Consider the following 16,899-nt stretch of genomic DNA (forward strand, 5'->3'; position numbering starts at 1 on the left):
TCCCGCCCAGATTCTCCATTCCTTGAACAAGAACCTGTGCTGGTTGCTGCCGGGGTTGCTGCCGTTATTCGGCTCAGCAGCAGACGCACTCGATGAGAAGGAGCCATTCTGATCAGGCATGTTATCCTGCAGGAATACCTTGATGGTAACCATTCTTGCCTCTCTGTGACCATTGGCCGACCAAGGGCCGCGGCGGTATCGTCGTAATTGTTCCCATTTACATGAAGGGTCGGTGTGAACCTGTTCCTGGGACATTTTTTCTTCGGTGATGGAGTAAAGTTGCGCTGTTGAAGCTCGAGAGAAGCTGAACAGACAGTCAATCCCAACCTCTATGTATATAAGTCTTGGTTATTACTCACGATGCTGCAGAGAAGTGACAACGAGTCAAGGTAATGACTGCTGAATGTAGTCTTGTATTCACTTGTCGGCGACTAGAGAGGCAGATCATAACTATGTGTGATCAGAGTGAGTCCATGTCCAACACATGGGTCCGGCTCTCCTCGGTGACTGTGTCCACGTTCCCATTAAGTACCTGGCACACCAACTTCATCGAGAGCTGACAGGCTCCTTCTTTGTTGATGCTTGTGCGACTTCCGTGTTCCGGCATGACCATGGGAGGATGGTTTAAAGAATACTTGGGCGACAATGATAGAAGAAAGCATGCATGATGGTACATGATACAGCGTAATCTACATGATCATATGGCCCATCCCAGATGTACACCGATATGATGTCTATCCACACTTGCTCCTAGTTTCCCACCACTGCCAATCCCTCGTATACTTTTCTCCGAACCGCCACAAAGCTTCCCTCGACCCCTCGTCCCTTGGACATGACTGCCTGCGCCATCGATTCGACCTCGATGGACCCAGTGCTCGACTTGCGCACTGCCACAATCCCGTCAATCAACAGTGTGCCCTCGCCACGGAACTCCGCCTTGTGACCTGCCGCCTGCATCAGCTTGCGCAGATCGGCCAGACGCAGGTCGCCGACGTGCAATGGCCGGGAGAGTGACCGTGTCCCCGCCGCCTTGTTCGCGGGGAGCACGTCGAGCACGGGGAGCGCCGCCTTGGCGTCTGTGGGTTTGGCGACAGTGCTCGTGGCGGTGGCAGCAGCGGCGGCCGCGCCGGTGTCGGTGGTGTCCGGTTCGCGAGCCTCGGCTTCTTCGGGCTGTTGCGGCTGTTGTTGTTCCAGCTTGATCTTCTTCGTGACCAATCCCGGTTCGGCATCGGCTGGCTCCTCAGCTGGGGGTGGAGTCAACTGCGCCGTCAATGCGACCACGCCCAGGCTGCGCACGTGCTGCCATTGCAACCGGCGCACAAGGTCGTTGCTAAGCTTGACCACCCAGGCGTTCGTGTCTACACTAGCATCCACCGTCTCGCCGTTGACTGGAGTGAAAACGTGCACCCCCGTCGACCGATCTGTGTCCTTACCAGCAAGCAGATTCCGGCATTCAGCTGCCAGGCTGGCCGTCTCGTCCGCCATGCCTCCGACCAGAATCAGCTTCCGCGGTTGGATCAATGGGATAAGCATTTCTAGACTGCGTTTGTCATGTAACCCCGTAAAGTCGACGTGTGCAATTCGCGCGTTCACCGTGATGCTTGACCGTTTGTAAACTGCCTTGGCGGGACCCTCGAAACCTGGCTCGTCTGCTTCGTCTTCGGAAGAGGCTGTCTCCTCGCCATCCGCAGCCATCCCATCAGGAAGATTCAAATCCTTTTGTTTGCCGTCTTTGCCGTCGCGGGCCAACGCCTGCCTCTTGCCACCTCCAGAAGGTCGTCCGGACCCAACCTCGTCCCAGCGACGTTTCTGTCCAAGCTTGGTCTCGCTACGAGCGTCTGGCTTTCGCTGCTCCAAGTCCTCTTCTCGCTCCTCTGCGCGCAGGTATTCCTCCGGACGGATGAACTCGCCGTACTCATCACCTCGCTTGCGGGGGGCAATGTACGGGAACATGCGCTCCCGCCCTTTCTTGCCGCGCACGTCGTAATCGAAAACATTCTTCCTCCGGAGCAGAATATTGACCCCCAGGTCTTCGTCCCTCAGACCAAGCTTGGTCTGATTTGAATGGCCAAGGGACGTCGAAAAGTTCAGCACTCTTCCTTGCTGCTCTGACTCCGAATCCTCCGACGATGTCGAACTCGCCGCGTCGTCCAGAGCATCCGCTGCAGCGTCTGTGATCGTCTCTCCTCGTCCTTGGGACGTATTCTGGAGCTGCCGTTGTGTCGCGAGGTATTGTTGGTAGATCAGCTGTTCGTGCGAGTCCAAGGGCGCTCGTTCCACATCAATGATGGGCAATTCCCGGCCACCGGAATGTATCTGCTCAATCGTCTCTTCGCCAGCTTTCTCCGTCGCTACGCCATCCCGTCGCTCCTCGTACCATTGCCAGATCATCCGTCCCAAAGTCATCTTGTCCGACTCCTTCGGGTCACTTGCGGTATGTTTGGACGGGAACGACTCAGTCAAGAGAATCAAATTTTGGGGATCATTTGCCACGCTTCGAAGCGCATCTTTGGAATATCCCCAGTCAAGCGAAGAGTCCGAGGCGAGGATAACCTTCGGCTTTCCATCGTTCAGAATCTTCTCCAATTTCTTTCTCCGCTCTATGATCTTGATGTGTTTCAGCGTAAATGGACCAACCTTTCCAGACGGCTTATCTTGCGTAGGTTGAGCCTGGTTGTCGCTTCGGGCCGCCTGCGCCCCTTCGCCACCCTCCGCGGCTTCGAACTCCCGGATGATTCCTTCATCCATCCACTCGAGCATGCTCCTCGCCAGCCTCATAGTAGTATGCGCTTTTCTCCCGGCCAGGTAGATCTCCGCTCCTTTCAGCGCATCCTCATCAGAAGTCTGGGCATCTCGCCAAGCATGTTCTAACGCGTAGACCAACTCCAAGACCCTGGCGCTCGTATCCGTAGGAATCAACACGGTGCCACCCTTGGACACACTGCTCCGAATCATGTCAAGCAGCAATGCGTCTCGCTTCTGCCGCCCGCCGGCGAGAGAAGACTGATCACCACCCTTGCTGCTGCAAATCAGCGCAGTTGGTTTACGGAGCTGTTCGATGACCTCTGTCCCACTCGCGCCCGAACCGCCAAACCACGCCGCGCCGGCAACGACATTCTCCCGCGCTTGATTCCAGTCCACCGCGTATACAATTGACTCCATCCCATGCTGGATATGCCATATTGTCCCTCCCACGGTATGCCCGGCGTTATACGCCGTCAAAGTGAGCCCCTCCAGCGGCGGCGAAAATGGCGACGCCTGCGGCTGATGCGGCTGAGAGTATTTGAGCGGGTGAATCAACGAGAAATACCGGGCGATTTCCTCCGCGCTCGGCGGTTGGAGGAGGATATTCCCCACCGTCGTCTTCTCGCTCCCAGATTGACCAGACACTTCCTCTGCGGTTGCGGCTGCCGATGTCGACGCATTCTGCTCCGATAACGACGCTTTGGGCATGAAGGTCGCAGCCAGCGGCGCGGAAGCGTACATATCCTGCAGCAGAGTTCGGCCGAGGGCGATCACGGGACTCGTCGCGTAGACCGGAATCTGCGTGAAGAGAGGAAAGGTCCTGCAGCAGTGCACAAAGGCGCCGAGATGCGACGGCGTCGCATGCGTGAGGAGAATCAGAGACAGCGTTGGGAGGTGTCTAAGTGTTTCTCAATTAGTTTTCCCTAACCATTGAATGGAGGAGTCCGAAAGGTAACGAACTTCTCAAGCTCTGCAAGTTCCAGCGTGTCAAATGTCTCATCCCAGCCGACGTCCACGAGGATCTTAATCCCTCCATCCAGCTCGAGGATTGACTGGGACGCCTTGGACCACGCGGATTGCGCACCGAGTAGCGGCGTGAACGTGAACATGATGTTCTACCCGTCGTCCTAGCTTAACTAACTCGCGGTCAAATATTTAAAAACACGCGCGATCCGCGAAGTACCCGTCATTCCATCGTTCCGACGGCAGTTGGGCTCTTTGATTCAGCTTCTGACTGATGCCTTGTGAAACTGCCCTGAACATTATCAAAACCTCATGGAGCTCTTTTGAAATGTCGTTTGCATTGTTTGCAAGGTTTGGAGTGTGTGTTTCAGCCCCAAAGCGGCCAATCAGAATCGAGCTTGTATAACGACATCAGTCGTTTGCTTTAACGCGATCAACTCATACGTCTCAGGACTACAGTAAGCTTGTACTTGACTTTCTTGGAGTCGCGTAGCTTTTGTTTGATCTCATCAACTAGCCAATGTCATAGCTACAAAGTTACAGTCTGCGGGATCAATCGGCTGCAAATGAAAACAATCACCAGTCATGAAGGTCCTAACGTTTTCGGACTGCGCGTCTTGGATTTCTCCTCGTTGATATTGCTTGTCCGGATGGTGCCTCTTGCTGGTTGCATTGGTCTGGGACTGCTTGAGACTGATTTCTCTGACCATCTGTGTTCTCTGTTGCAGGAGTCTGCCTTGATTCTTTGGCTGCCCTGCCAGATGTTTGACCCTGCGCCTGTCGTGCAGGTGAGGAGATAGATTTGTTTGCTCGTGCGTCGGGCTCATCAGGCCGGCGCCCTCCCCCCTGCGGATACTTGGGCAGCAGATCGTATTCCGCACGGTCAATCTGATTGATATCGAACTTCAAACCAGCCCAAGGTCTCATGCGCCGAAAATATCCCCGATTAGGGAAATAGTCATACAAGGTCCTGTCATCCACTTCGCCCGACTTGAAAGTTGGCCGTCCTGTCCTTGGATCCCGGTCCTGGTTGTCCTGTGAACCATCGTCGGCGTCTTGGTTATCGTTATGATTCTCTCTGATATGACCCTGGTCGTTAACGCGTTCCGGAGCTTGGTCCTCATTGTATCCTCCATTTTGCTGTTCATCGCCGGCAGGGCCAGTGTCAGATTGGTTTCCTCCAGTCCCCAGGGCTTTACTGAGCACATTTCCAACCTGGCGTGGATTATCGGTTCGTGCCCCCTGTTCTCTGGCCGCGTCGTCATGCCCGCGGTTGGATGGTGAGGTACGATGGAGACAGACTTCATTGGCAGGTTGGAAAGGGGCTTCATGAATCCCTTCTCTCGTTGCTGAAGTCCGGCTCTTGGAGGACTGGGCCCTATTGTGCGGACTGCGAGAATCTTCGTGCCTGTGTTCATCGGACACGAGATAGACTACTTCTATCTCTGATGAGCCTCTAAGTTGAGGATCTGACACCCAATTAGTGAGTGACCGTGTGTGAAATTAGAACCGCTCACCAATATTCCCATGTGGGTAAAACTGACCGTCTCTTTGTAGCTGTTCCTCTCTCCGCCTGATGGAACGGGAGCGGTTCCCATCTGGAAAGCCAGGGTTGTCCTTTGCCCGGGGCAGGCCACCTACACCAGGTCAAAACTCAAATCGTCACACGGGGCAAGGAATAAAACCTTACCGATTGCTTGTACATTTTGTCTGTGTTCTGGCTCCGCATTGTAATCCAATGCCCTTACCGCAACCTGTTGGCATCGGTGTCTCCATGCCGAGCGTGAATTCGCCGGATATGCGTCGGCTACCAGCGAGCCTCGACGCACGACGCTCCTGGGCGGCGAAACCTGATCCATAACGCGGCCAAAAATCCGCGCGATCTGCTCAGTCGGGGGATCATTGTTATAATTGGCCTCTGGCGGAACGTAGAGTTCCCGGAGAGGTTCCGGTCGCGGCTGCGCCGCTTCCTGTGTTCCTCCTACCCCCCCTCTTGCCGGCCCGGCGTGCTCGGGCCCGTAATAATAGGCTCTCACAGGCTGGGGCGGCCAGTGTCGAGGAATTGTTTCGATGTACTCCGTTTCCTGATATGCATTTCTGGGCTGATATTGATCTGTCTGCCGAGGGTGGCCATGGCTTTCCCAGACAGCATCTCCTACACGCTCCAGTTCTGGGTAATACCTGGGCTCGGGGTAATAATAATCTGCCTGTGGAGGAGCTTGATAGCCTCTCCAGACAACCGCCTCGAGCCGCTCCCTGTCCATGTGATTCCTTGGCTGTTGATATTCAGTCCGCTGTGGTTGCGGTCTCCAGCCAGCATTCTCCCCATAGCCGTATTTCCTCTTCAATCCACTATTCGTGGTGCGCTGGTCATGGTACCTGATACCAAAGGTCCTCCGTAGAGGGTCGTTCCCAGTTGCTACACCCCTTCCTGCTTCAGGGGTGGGATACACGACGGCATCCTGCTGCTGGCTGTCATCGCGACACTCATCAGCATAGTACTCGTACGGAGGCAGTTCAGCGAATGCCGCCACGTTCGCTGCCGCCTCGTGGTCCGGGCGTCTAGTATCAATCACCGCCGGAGGAGCAAGGGCTTCAGGCGCAGCAACCTGTCGTGCGGTACTGTTGGGGGAAGGAGACAGAACTCTAACCCGCGTCAATGGTCGATCGACCATTGCGTCTGAGGAAAGTCAGGAGGTGAGCCGAACATGATTCTATGTGGTTTGGGAACCCCACCATTATAGGACGGTTTCTTGCGATGGTTTGAGCCAAGGAGTAGGTCTGTAAGCTGCTGGTCTATCATATGTCAAGAACATAGAGGACAGGAAGAAGATAACTGTTGAAATGTCTCGTTCCCTCTACGGACAAAGTGATACCTTTTCTCTATAAATTATTTTCTTCTCCGACACAATCAGGGGTATCTTCTACCTGCTCGCGATTACTCTTTCAACTCGCGGGGACAAAGCAGCGAGAGATGGATCTATAGATCCCAGCAATCTGGAAACAATCAAGATAGTATCGTCTCACATAGATGTATTCTCCATATCCAGTTTACTCTGGAACCAGTCTCAAAAGGGACCAAACTGGGGGGTGTCATGGCGGTATCTCTTCAAGTATTGACAATGTTGAAGTGATCTAATAACCCTAACATGGTACGTGGTTTAAAAAAAAAGTTGGACGTGATATATTGATATCCCCATCCAGAGTCGTTCAAAAGCGACAAACCCAAGATCTAAATAGCAAGCATCTCAACATTCCTCTGCTCTCCTTCTGTCTCTATTTCTCTAGCGATGGTAACACACGAGCTGAATATTCCAAACACAAAACAAAATCGTCTCATAACGAACCAAAGAAACCCAACACAAGCATGCATCGGGCATCATTAGAAACGCCACACACACAAAGAGATTGATTCAGATCTGTTTCCTCCGGGCACAGCAAAGAAAGAGAGAACCGATTTGTCCCGCATAGTGTTTCAGAGTCGGTCATTCCAGGGTGGGAGTTGTTTGTTCGGACAATCAAGGAGATCGAACGGGTACTGATGTTGGGCTTTGTCGCCGAAGCGATTTGGGAATAGAAACCAGGTAGCCGGGACTGGACCGTATGCACTCTGCAGAAAGTTTCTGAAGAGAGTTTTGGAGATCATCTAAGCTAAAAATTATGGTTCTTCAGTGCACAAATACGAAGATGTCAGGCTTCTATCCTTGGTCATGGAGCACACATCGAGCAAATCCACATTACCCATCTATGTAATTACTATAGTAGCTTTCGACGCGTGAAGCTGACAAGCGCGACTAGCTAAGTAACTATTGGAAATATCTCGGCTCGTCAAAGACATGGTATCGATGTCCACGGACACCCTGTCCCCGGAAGAGTGCCGGGAACCGTAACCCTTCTGGAACCATCTCCTCCGGAATGCGGACGTCCGAATCCGACTCAGCCTGGCCGATGACAAATTTACCAAGCTAAACGAATCAGTAACTTCGTATGGGATAAAAAAAAAGTTAACGTACCTGCAGCTCTGTATCCGTGATGCTGCTGCGCGAAATACGCGCGTAACCTGTCCGCTTGAGCTTCTTGTAGAGAATGTACTCACACCATCGGTCCCAGTCCGTGGGATCAATGTCCTTCATGCCGCTCCGCTCGCTCACGTACGTATTGTAGTTCCCTTCCAGGGGTTTTGTGACGAGGTAACTGAGGAGGATCATCGGACGTGGCGAGGAGCCCATCAAATTGGCAAGGTATTCCGACTGCAGGCGCCGATCTTCGGGGTCTTCTTCCTGGCCCGAGTGGAAGACGACAACGTCGACCAGCTCGCCGTACATGTCGAGCGTGGCGTGAATGGCGGGGGCCAGCTCGCCGACGGGGGACGGCAGGAGGTGATGGGTCGAGTTCAGGATCGGGAACTTGGACAACAGGGCCGCACCCCAGGTGTGCTTGTTGGGACCCGGACCGTAGTCAACGTACATGCCCAGTTCCTCGGCCAGAACAATCGTCGAGTCACGGTTGCCCATGATGATGCGCTGAGTGTCGGACTCGAGCAGTCCAATAATGTCCACCTCAGCCTCCCGAAGAAGCTGGATTTGCCGCTGTTCCGAAGACCACATGTCGTTGTCCAAGGAGAAGTGGATCGTCCAGATACCCGCAGTCACCACTTTGTCATCCTTGTGATACGGCACGTAGTCGTTCGTAGGGAAGCGAAGGAAGGCAACAACCATTGACAGCAGCTGCAGGCCAGCCACAACATACAGGAAATACGAGCGCTGCCGCCGGCCACTAGGAGTGACAAACTGTTTCCTGGTAGAGGCAGAGTTCGTCACCGACGCGGAGAAAACACCTACACCAATGAAAAGCATCATCACGACCATCAGCCAGTCCGTATGTTCTCGAACTAGCGGTCCACCAGGCACAAAGGCATACGCCACCACCCAGACATGGAACAGTGCCTGGAACACCCAAGCAAGTGCTCCTAGACCGAAAGTAGTCGCAGGAGCATGATGAATAGCGGACGTGAAGATAACGGGTGTAACGGCCATGACGTAGAACGCGAGGACAAGACCACCGTAAAAGCCAAACCAATGACTGTAGCAGGTGAGCACGGCGGCCCCCAGCGAGCCGATGCCGAACGCGGTCCACGATCCCGCAAGCCCCGGATAAAACAAGCCAAAAACGAGTCCTGCACCCATGACCAGGTGGGTGACGGTGCCATGAGGCACTTGTATGGGACCGCGAACGGGGAAGCCCTCCCATACCCAGCTAATCATGGTGCTCGAGTCCGACAGAAGCGAGTGCATGGCAAACACAACGCCACCAACTCCGAGCGCTGCAAGGACCGCGGAGCCTTTCTTTCCGGAATGCGAAAAGTAGTCGCCCCCACCAACCGACCGGCGGCGCGAAGATCGAATGGATGCTAAAATGGCAAGGAACAAGCCCAGCTTGTTCCAACCGCCATTCGCTGCGTGCATTGTCGGCCAGATGGGGTTGTTGGTCTTGAAGGCATACTTGGCGACGCTAGATGTCAGCAAGCCAATGGCAAACGCGCTGATACGCGCCTCCAACCGGCCTTTGTTGTCACGATCGCCGTAGAATGCTGCCGACCAAGCAAGGCAGCCAAGAGCAGCGCCCAGGCCGACAGTGAAAAGCCGGTACACAGGATGCTGAACAGTGAATGCAAGCAAGCCGACCAGACTCAGAAACTGGATCACATGGGCGTTCCTAGTGGCCAGGGATCGCAGGGATGGAATTGCCAGCAACAGGGGCGATGCGACGGAAAGAACAAAAACCTCATATCCGGAGATTCCCATGTGCCAAAGCGGGAAGTCTGATAAAGTTAGAGCGTAGTCATCATAACAGACGCTGGGAACGTACACCATACAAGGAGAGGAAGCGACGTAAAGATCGACCAAAACACAAACTGCCAACGCATTAGCAGACGTTTTCATCGCAGTAATTTGCGGACGAACTCACCCCATTGTAGATATCTGCGACCGCATCGATAGCTTCAGACCACGAGAAGCCCTCGCCAAAGGTGTTCCCAATTGGCTTATCTTTCCTGGGATCAGAGTCAGAATACAACCGCACTATCCAGGTGCCGGAAAACATACTGTGTCGCAATAACGGAGTCGGCTTCCGTTTTAAACTGTCTGTTGTACTCATCGGTCAAAGCCCGGTTTCCTCTCCCTCGGCGACCAACACGCACTGTACATTTATCTATTTTGGAAGCCACTGGACATACCCTCTGCTGACACCTTTGACATCCCTTACCACCAACTCAAAGGCCTCAAAGTCCAGCGCGGTAACTGCGTCGAAACCGACATCGAAGACGATAAGGGACCACTCGAAGAACGCGTACTTGGTGTATGCTGGGAATTGTTAGCCTCCTGTAACCTATTCTTCTCGGCGATGACCTACCGCCAGGAACTTTGTGCACTTTGTGTTGGATAAAGTAATAGATCAATGGAACCAGGGTTCCAAAGAACAAGCTGGCGAAGATTTTCCGGTACTTTATGGCACGGCGATTGTTTGGACTTAGTGCCAGACATCCCAGAGTCCACGGCAGCGTGGCTACCAAGTACGAGATCATGAAAATGTCGTGCCAGTCATGGTCGTCGGTCGACGTGACATACGTCCAACCGCCGCAGGTCAAAGTCCGGAACAGGCCCGTTGCAGCGACAAACTTTGGCAGAGTTGCGTTTGGTCGCGCGCTTAGGACATACCATAGAAACACCAGAGCGAACCGAGGACCGGATGTAATGGCAATGAAGATCTGGAATACGGAGCGCTCTGGATACCGGTCGCCAATTGTTGCGGAAACAGAGGGAAACCATTCATCGGGGTAGCCGTAGTACTCGTTCTGGACGATCTTGTGGAAGTGCAATTTCAGCCCGACCAGTAGCGCACCGATGAATGCAAGCGCCGCGAACAGCGTGTGAGCATAAGAGACCCATTTGCCATTGAACTGACTCGAGTTAGACCACCGACTCTACTAACATGGGCGATCATGCGTAATGGAGCTTACGGCCACGACGGCGTCCCCATCCCTGAACTTGGGCGCCATGGGAAGTAAACACAACGAAGGACCGAATCAAAAAAACACACTAACACAATGGAAGCAGTCAAGAAAAGAAAAGAAAAAGAAAAGAGCGTCAAGGAGAGGTGAGCTGCATGAAGCAAGACACTGGGGTCGGGGCTGGGACGCTGAGATGACATTTGAGACTCGAATTCATGCCTGAGGCATCAAGGCCCCCTGAAAGAGGTACGCTAAACCCGATGCAGTGTGGAGGTTAGTACCAACAAAAAAATACTGGAGGTTCTGATTTACACTGCTCGTACGAGTACTTATTGCGTTTTGAGATAAGCAACTTTTTGCGTTTTGCGCATCGCCAAATCTGCTCCTCGCCGAGCTTCACCATGGCGGCGGAAAAAGCGCGTTTTTACCTCGAAAAATCAGTTCCAGAACTGAGGGAGTATGAGAGGAAGGAAATATTCACAAAGGTACGATCCCAATTCAACAGCGCACTGCCAAAGAAGCTATGCTGATAGCCCGACAGGAAGAAATCAAATCCATCGCAAAGAAACGGTCCGATTTTGAACACAAAGTCAATGGCACCGGCGTCGTTCCGTCGGATTTTGCGCGATATGCCGAGTATGAGATGAATCTGGAGGCCCTGCGAAAGAAGCGGGTGAAGCGATTGGCGATCCGAGTGAGCCCGCATCATGGAGGGCGTCGGGTGCTGTTCATCCTGGACCGAGCGACCAGGCGATTCCCGGGTGATCTTGGCCTCTGGGTGCAATACATTGAGTACTGCCGCAAGCACAAGATGTACAAGCGACTCCTGCAGGTATTCACCGATGCGCTTCGACTACATCCGACAAATGCGGACCTGTGGATTTATGCAGCGAAATATTCGTTCGAGGAGCATGCCGACATGACCCATGCGCGCAGTTACTTCCAGAGAGGTCTTCGATTCTGCAAATCCCAGAAACATATGTGGGTGCAATATGGCCGTCTAGAGTGCATCTACATTGCAAAACTACACGCCCGCCGGCAAATCCTGGGGTTGGATCAGCCGGCTCCAGACAAGCCTGCGGTTGATAATACAACAGATGACATGAATGCGGACATGATCGCTCTTCCTGTCGTCACGGCGGAGGACGTCAATCCTACCAGAGGCGAAGACGAAGGTGTTGACAAGGGTGCCCTGGAAAATCTCAAGGCCACACCTGCCTTAAGTGGTGCAATCCCAATGGCCATTTTCGACGCGGCCATGGATCATTTCAACAACAATCCGGCTTTTGCGCGGGAATATTTCGACATGGTGTATGAGTTTGAAGACATGCCTTGTTTGCGTCGCATCATCGACCATATTGTCGATAGACAGATTGCAACAGCATCTGATAACGCCCACACGGCCATCTGCCACGTCAAGCAGCCCGTGGCGGGTGTCAAGGTCACGTCGCCGGACTTCCCCAAGAAATTCGGGACGTCATTGGCAAACTTGAAGAAATACAATCTCTCCAACAATCTCGCCAAAGACGTGATTTCCTGGCTTACCCCGCTGTCTAAAAGCACGGAGCTTGATCCGGCGCTGCGCACTGTGATCGTTTCCACGATACGACGCATGGAACGTGCTTTGTGAGGTTTACAAAGATAATGGCATCGGCGTTGGTGCTTGTGAGGGTTTTGATCTTCCCAGATGTTGGATAGAGTGTGACGCTGTACATATCAATCGTCATCGTATTTACTCGATCGTCGACTGGCCTTCTTGCTGCTGTGTAGCTTCTTGGCCTTAAGTCTGGCCTCTTTCTCTGCTTTTTGGCTTGTAGAGAGTCAGCTGACTAGACTAGCTCTCACATGAAGGTCACCCCATACAGTTTCTTGACTTTCTCCCTCTGCTCCTCAGAAGTCTCACCAGGAATCACAGCTCGAGCAGTCTCCTCGATCAGCTGATGCAGCTTCTCAAAACACGATTCGACATTGCTCGACTGCTTCCGCGACTCGTCGGACTGGATGACGATCGAATCCGTCCTGGTCGCCACGTAGCGGCATGACCGGAGCTCCTGGTGCAGTATCGACGGGACCAGCGGGAGTAATGAGCTCAGAGGAATCCGAAGGGTCGCTTTGGTATTGACTCTGACCGCCCATTAGCCTCCATCTACGGGACGTAGCCCGGGTACCCCGTACTTGTTCACATTCTGACCTCCCGGACCGCTCGATCTGCTGAAGGAGATCTCGCAGATGTTCCGTGGAATGGACTTGGGTGAGAACCCTGCGAGCCATTCGCGGGCTTCTCTTAAATCCGCCTCGGTGGCATCAAGACTAGCCTTTCGCCTTGATGCGAATGTGCGGACAAATGCCGATTGCGCTCGTGCGCCTGCAAATAATATGCGCACCGGAGAAGCAATGATCATTTTGTTTCTTCTGCTTGAGAGAGAGCACCGCGCTGATGTCCAAGGTACTCCATGCCCTAACTGATTCTGGATCCGAAGGGAGGAGATTACTAAGCACAAGTTCTCTCAGAACCAATCAAGGTCCTCTATTCTCGGATTCGTGCTCAAAGCTGGGTTGCTAACCCTAATTTGGTAACCAAATAAAGTTAACTAACGCTGGTCAAGGGTTGCTTCGAGTCGCAAACATCGAGTCATCGACAGGTGGTGTACCGGGTTTCCGTGAGCAACTTGCGCGTCCGGCCCCAGCCTATTTTTGTTCTTGCTTTGGGTTTGAGCAAATTCTTCTTTCTGTAGTAAAAAAGTCATGGAAAGTTGAGAAGACAGCCTCTCCGACGCATACCTACCCAATATCGAAACATCGACGTGTATATAAGCCTGCTGCAGTTGGCATTTCGACAGCGCGAAAAAGAGTGGGATGGCCGCTTTACCTTCGACCGACCGCCCTCCAAAGAGACATGCAGCATGTGATGAATGCCGTAGGACTCAAAAACTCGTCTTGTTTCCAAGGGAGAATGGAATGAATTGACAGTCGCTTCCAACAGGCAAGCGGAAACTAAAATGCTCGGGAGAGCCCCAGGGCTGCCAACGATGTGTCAGCCAGAACCTGCATTGCCATTACTCGCTCCAGAAGCCCATGGGGCGGCCGCCGAAGAAACGGGCACGACAGGAGGATGCTAATGTTCTGGATATGCTGGGCTCGACGAGTGATGAGCTCCTGGCCAATTTGCCGTTCGACTGGCCGTTTGAGCTCGGTTCTATTCAACTAGACCCGGCCCTTGCGACCAGTACTAGTACTGGCCTCGGCCCGCTGGACTTCTCGTCTGGCGCCGATCTGAGCGGACAACTCCTGCCGGGAACAGACCAGAAGCGCGAGCCAGTGATCGTGTCAGATGATATGTCCTGGCTGGGTTCCGCACCAACGTCGTCTCAGTCCCAGCCCATGCCTGTCAGGGGCACAAGTTCCTCTGCACCCCCACCAGTCCCCATGCCAACCACGGGGACGCAAGGCCAGAACAACATCAACTGTCCTTGTCTGTCCTATATGTACCTCACCCTCAGCGCATTATGCATGGTTAACTCCACCCCCGTCACCTTCCAAACCATTCACACCATCGAAAACGCCACTCGGACCGCACAGTCGGTGCTGCGGTGCGAGATCTGCCCGCGGTCCTTCATGACAGGCTCGCAGAACGTATCGCTGCTCTCCACTCTCCTCAACATCCTCGTCGATCTCTGGATTCGCATCTGGGAGTCCGACGCGGAAGCCCTGAGCAAGCAGCTCGCCTCCCCCGCATACCAACTCACTCTCAGCGCCGAGAGCGTCGAGGTCGCGAACGCGTCGCGAAGACACTGGCTGCGCCAGTTCGTCCGCCGCGGCTTGATCGGTGGACCCCTCGCCCAGGAGACGTTCCTCCCATCGATCTTCTCCGACGAGACTCCCGACGTCCTCTCGCTGATTCGCGAAATGGAGGACCGGCAGCGTCGCTGGCATGCCCGGGGCGCGTCACGCCTTCCCATGACACTCAACCAAACTTCTTCTTCCCCCGGTTCTCAGGTGTCTGTAAGCTCGCCGTCGACTTCTCCAGGGAGCATGACCACAGACACTACCACATACTCCACCACCACTGACGGTGCTTCTTCACCTTACGAGATCGGGGTTGGTGACACTCTGTCGACCCCTGGCTTTTTCATTTGTACCGGAGACCGACAAGAGAACAGCAACTCCAAAGACAAGCATGAGCATCTCTGCTTGAAGGTCATCGAAACTGCAAAGGTTCGCATTCAAAAGTTTGGTTTTGAGCCGGCGGAGTATCCGGAGGGAGTGGAGCCACTTTGATCTTCTTTCTCTTCCCTCCTACCCCTCCCTCCCCGAGGTTTGATACCTGGTGATATTGTACTTTTATTATGTTCGTCTGGATTCAACTCTGGCGGCTGGGTTGGGGTTGGAGTTACGGCGTTGGGTGATGCATTTGGAACGGTAATAATGATGACTACCACTGCTCCTCATTTACAGGCCCATTGGGCTGCTTGTGAATGGTGTACAGAAATGTAGATAAATGTATGTTCCCAGAGCAATCATGACTCATGTCCCGATACCCAGGTGTATCGCATTCAGAATACAGTACAGGTAGAAAACTACTCGTCGTCGTCATCCTCCACAACATATCGGGGCTTCTTCCTCACCGACGGAGACCCAGACGGCTCCGGCCGCGCCGCTGTCTCGGCCGGCGTACCCGCCCTCCTCGGCGTTTCCGATCGCTCCGCCGGTTTCTCCGGGGGCGATACTTCCTCATCAATCTCGCCTTCAGCATCCATGTCCTCATCGGCGAGCACCTCTTCCTCTTCAGACTCCGAGGCGACGGATTCCTCCTCGGAATCGCGTGCCAAGAACCCGTCATCCTCGTCGTACTCGTTGGCTCGGCGGCGGCCGGTCCGACGATCATACTCCTCTTCATCATCGGTGTAGATCTCGCCACGGCGGTTCGCACGGGAGCGCTTGAACGGACGCGCCGGGGTGGCGGCCATGCCGTCTTCGTCCTCCAGATCGCCAATCGTGAGTCCGCCGCTGGACCGGTACGGAGCGCGACGACCTGCCGCGCGCACGTTCTCGCGCTCCGCCAGCGCCTGCCGTCGGCGGTCGGCTTTGAGTTTCTCCCGCTCGGCTGCCTCGGCGCGTTTGCTGGCCAGCTCTGGGTCTTCTTTGACCTCGATGATGGCGATGCCGGGCTTGGAGGAGGGTCCGCGGCTGCCACGCGACGCTGCTGCGAGGGATTCCTGCAGTCGCTGCACTGCGTCGTCGGTCTCGTTCCCGGCGGGCAGGACAGTGAGGCCTTGGGTGAGGTGCGAGGTAATGCGGAACACCGAGGCGGTCTCCGCGGCGGCCGCGAGATAGGTGTGGGTGTCGAGCGTTGGATCGTAGGCGCCCGACTTGTTCGGAGGTGCTAGTGGCTTCTTTACGATACGGTACTGCTCTTTGGGATTCGACGCGAGTTGCAGCGTCAGCGAGCCATCTTCCCATTGGATGATCCGCGCATTGGACTGTAGCTTGGAGGGATCATTGGGATCACGTCTCCAACACAGAGAGGTGGCAGCCGTGGAGAATGGTGGGGGAACGTATGTTTCGGGTCTGAACTCTTCTGTTTCAAGAGATAGAAAACTTGGGATATTCATGGTATAGATCTACAGCGGACATCAGAACTGCCAGTTTGGACCTCGTAGGAACCTCCATACCTCGTCGTTGCTTTGAAGCGGCGCCGGCGCCCTCCCGAGATTGACGTCCATCACCTTGACTTCCTCCTCGTAAGCTGCGTCTTCCTCCTCCACCTCCATGGGTTCACCTAGTCGATCGGTTCGTCCTTCGTCGTCGCCAGAGTCCAGCTCTTCATCGTCGAGGGTCCGACGGGGACGACTCTGACCGACTTCTTCGTCCTTTGCTTCTCCGTCCGGCTCCGAACCGGAGCCGAAGAGGTCCTCATCATCGTCGTCCTGCGGGCCATTTTGTTGGTCAGCGTCGGACACTGCGCTATTCGGCGTATCATGATCGCTGCCTCGTTGTCTCCCGGGCCGCCGAATTGCTTCGTCTTCGGAGGAGGACATGGTTGATCCGAGTCGCGCTTGAGGCTGGACTGTATTAAAGGCTAAGTGCGCACGAATTTCAGCAAAAACTGTAAGAGATTGGCAGCACCTCAATCACGACTGTTTCGTCTTCGTCTCAGCCGTGTCGCTGAGAGCTCTGCATGA

The 16,899-nt window shown here is 54.2% G+C and overlaps 7 protein-coding genes across 7 annotated transcripts; 2 read left to right on the forward strand and 5 right to left on the reverse strand.

The window, feature by feature from the left end:
• Positions 1-750: 750 nt before the first annotated feature.
• On the reverse strand, positions 751-3,854 carry VTN31DRAFT_4004 (uncharacterized protein; the record flags this gene model as incomplete). Its single annotated transcript, XM_069404345.1, has 2 exons — positions 751-3,643; positions 3,706-3,854. The coding sequence occupies 2 exons, from the start codon at positions 3,852-3,854 to the stop codon at positions 751-753; spliced, it is 3,042 nt and encodes a 1,013-aa protein (XP_069261327.1).
• Positions 3,855-4,302: 448 nt separating this feature from the next.
• VTN31DRAFT_4005 (uncharacterized protein) lies at positions 4,303-6,383 on the reverse strand (the record flags this gene model as incomplete). The annotated part of the gene is made up of 3 exons (XM_069404346.1): positions 4,303-5,177; positions 5,226-5,345; positions 5,399-6,383. 3 exons carry the CDS (start codon positions 6,381-6,383, stop codon positions 4,303-4,305), a joined length of 1,980 nt encoding a protein of 659 aa, XP_069261328.1.
• A 1,131-nt stretch (positions 6,384-7,514) lies between these two features.
• VTN31DRAFT_4006 (uncharacterized protein) lies at positions 7,515-10,765 on the reverse strand (the record flags this gene model as incomplete). The annotated part of the gene is made up of 8 exons (XM_069404347.1): positions 7,515-7,673; positions 7,722-9,529; positions 9,577-9,622; positions 9,676-9,760; positions 9,813-9,851; positions 9,944-10,070; positions 10,120-10,666; positions 10,727-10,765. 8 exons carry the CDS (start codon positions 10,763-10,765, stop codon positions 7,515-7,517), a joined length of 2,850 nt encoding a protein of 949 aa, XP_069261329.1.
• A 353-nt stretch (positions 10,766-11,118) lies between these two features.
• VTN31DRAFT_4007 (uncharacterized protein) lies at positions 11,119-12,347 on the forward strand (the record flags this gene model as incomplete). The annotated part of the gene is made up of 2 exons (XM_069404348.1): positions 11,119-11,202; positions 11,259-12,347. The coding sequence occupies 2 exons, from the start codon at positions 11,119-11,121 to the stop codon at positions 12,345-12,347; spliced, it is 1,173 nt and encodes a 390-aa protein (XP_069261330.1).
• An 86-nt stretch (positions 12,348-12,433) lies between these two features.
• Positions 12,434-13,119, reverse strand: VTN31DRAFT_4008 (uncharacterized protein; the record flags this gene model as incomplete). Its single annotated transcript, XM_069404349.1, has 3 exons — positions 12,434-12,527; positions 12,581-12,841; positions 12,893-13,119. The coding sequence occupies 3 exons, from the start codon at positions 13,117-13,119 to the stop codon at positions 12,434-12,436; spliced, it is 582 nt and encodes a 193-aa protein (XP_069261331.1).
• Positions 13,120-13,573: 454 nt separating this feature from the next.
• VTN31DRAFT_4009 (uncharacterized protein) lies at positions 13,574-14,995 on the forward strand (the record flags this gene model as incomplete). The annotated part of the gene is made up of 2 exons (XM_069404350.1): positions 13,574-13,634; positions 13,701-14,995. The coding sequence occupies 2 exons, from the start codon at positions 13,574-13,576 to the stop codon at positions 14,993-14,995; spliced, it is 1,356 nt and encodes a 451-aa protein (XP_069261332.1).
• Positions 14,996-15,294: 299 nt separating this feature from the next.
• VTN31DRAFT_4010 (uncharacterized protein) lies at positions 15,295-16,755 on the reverse strand (the record flags this gene model as incomplete). Its single annotated transcript, XM_069404352.1, has 2 exons — positions 15,295-16,338; positions 16,390-16,755. 2 exons carry the CDS (start codon positions 16,753-16,755, stop codon positions 15,295-15,297), a joined length of 1,410 nt encoding a protein of 469 aa, XP_069261333.1.
• Positions 16,756-16,899: the final 144 nt, after the last annotated feature.

This window comes from Thermomyces dupontii (genome assembly GCF_041956625.1).
Source record: "Thermomyces dupontii strain NRRL 2155 unplaced genomic scaffold VTN31scaffold_3, whole genome shotgun sequence".
Lineage (NCBI taxonomy): Eukaryota > Fungi > Ascomycota > Eurotiomycetes > Eurotiales > Trichocomaceae > Thermomyces > Thermomyces dupontii.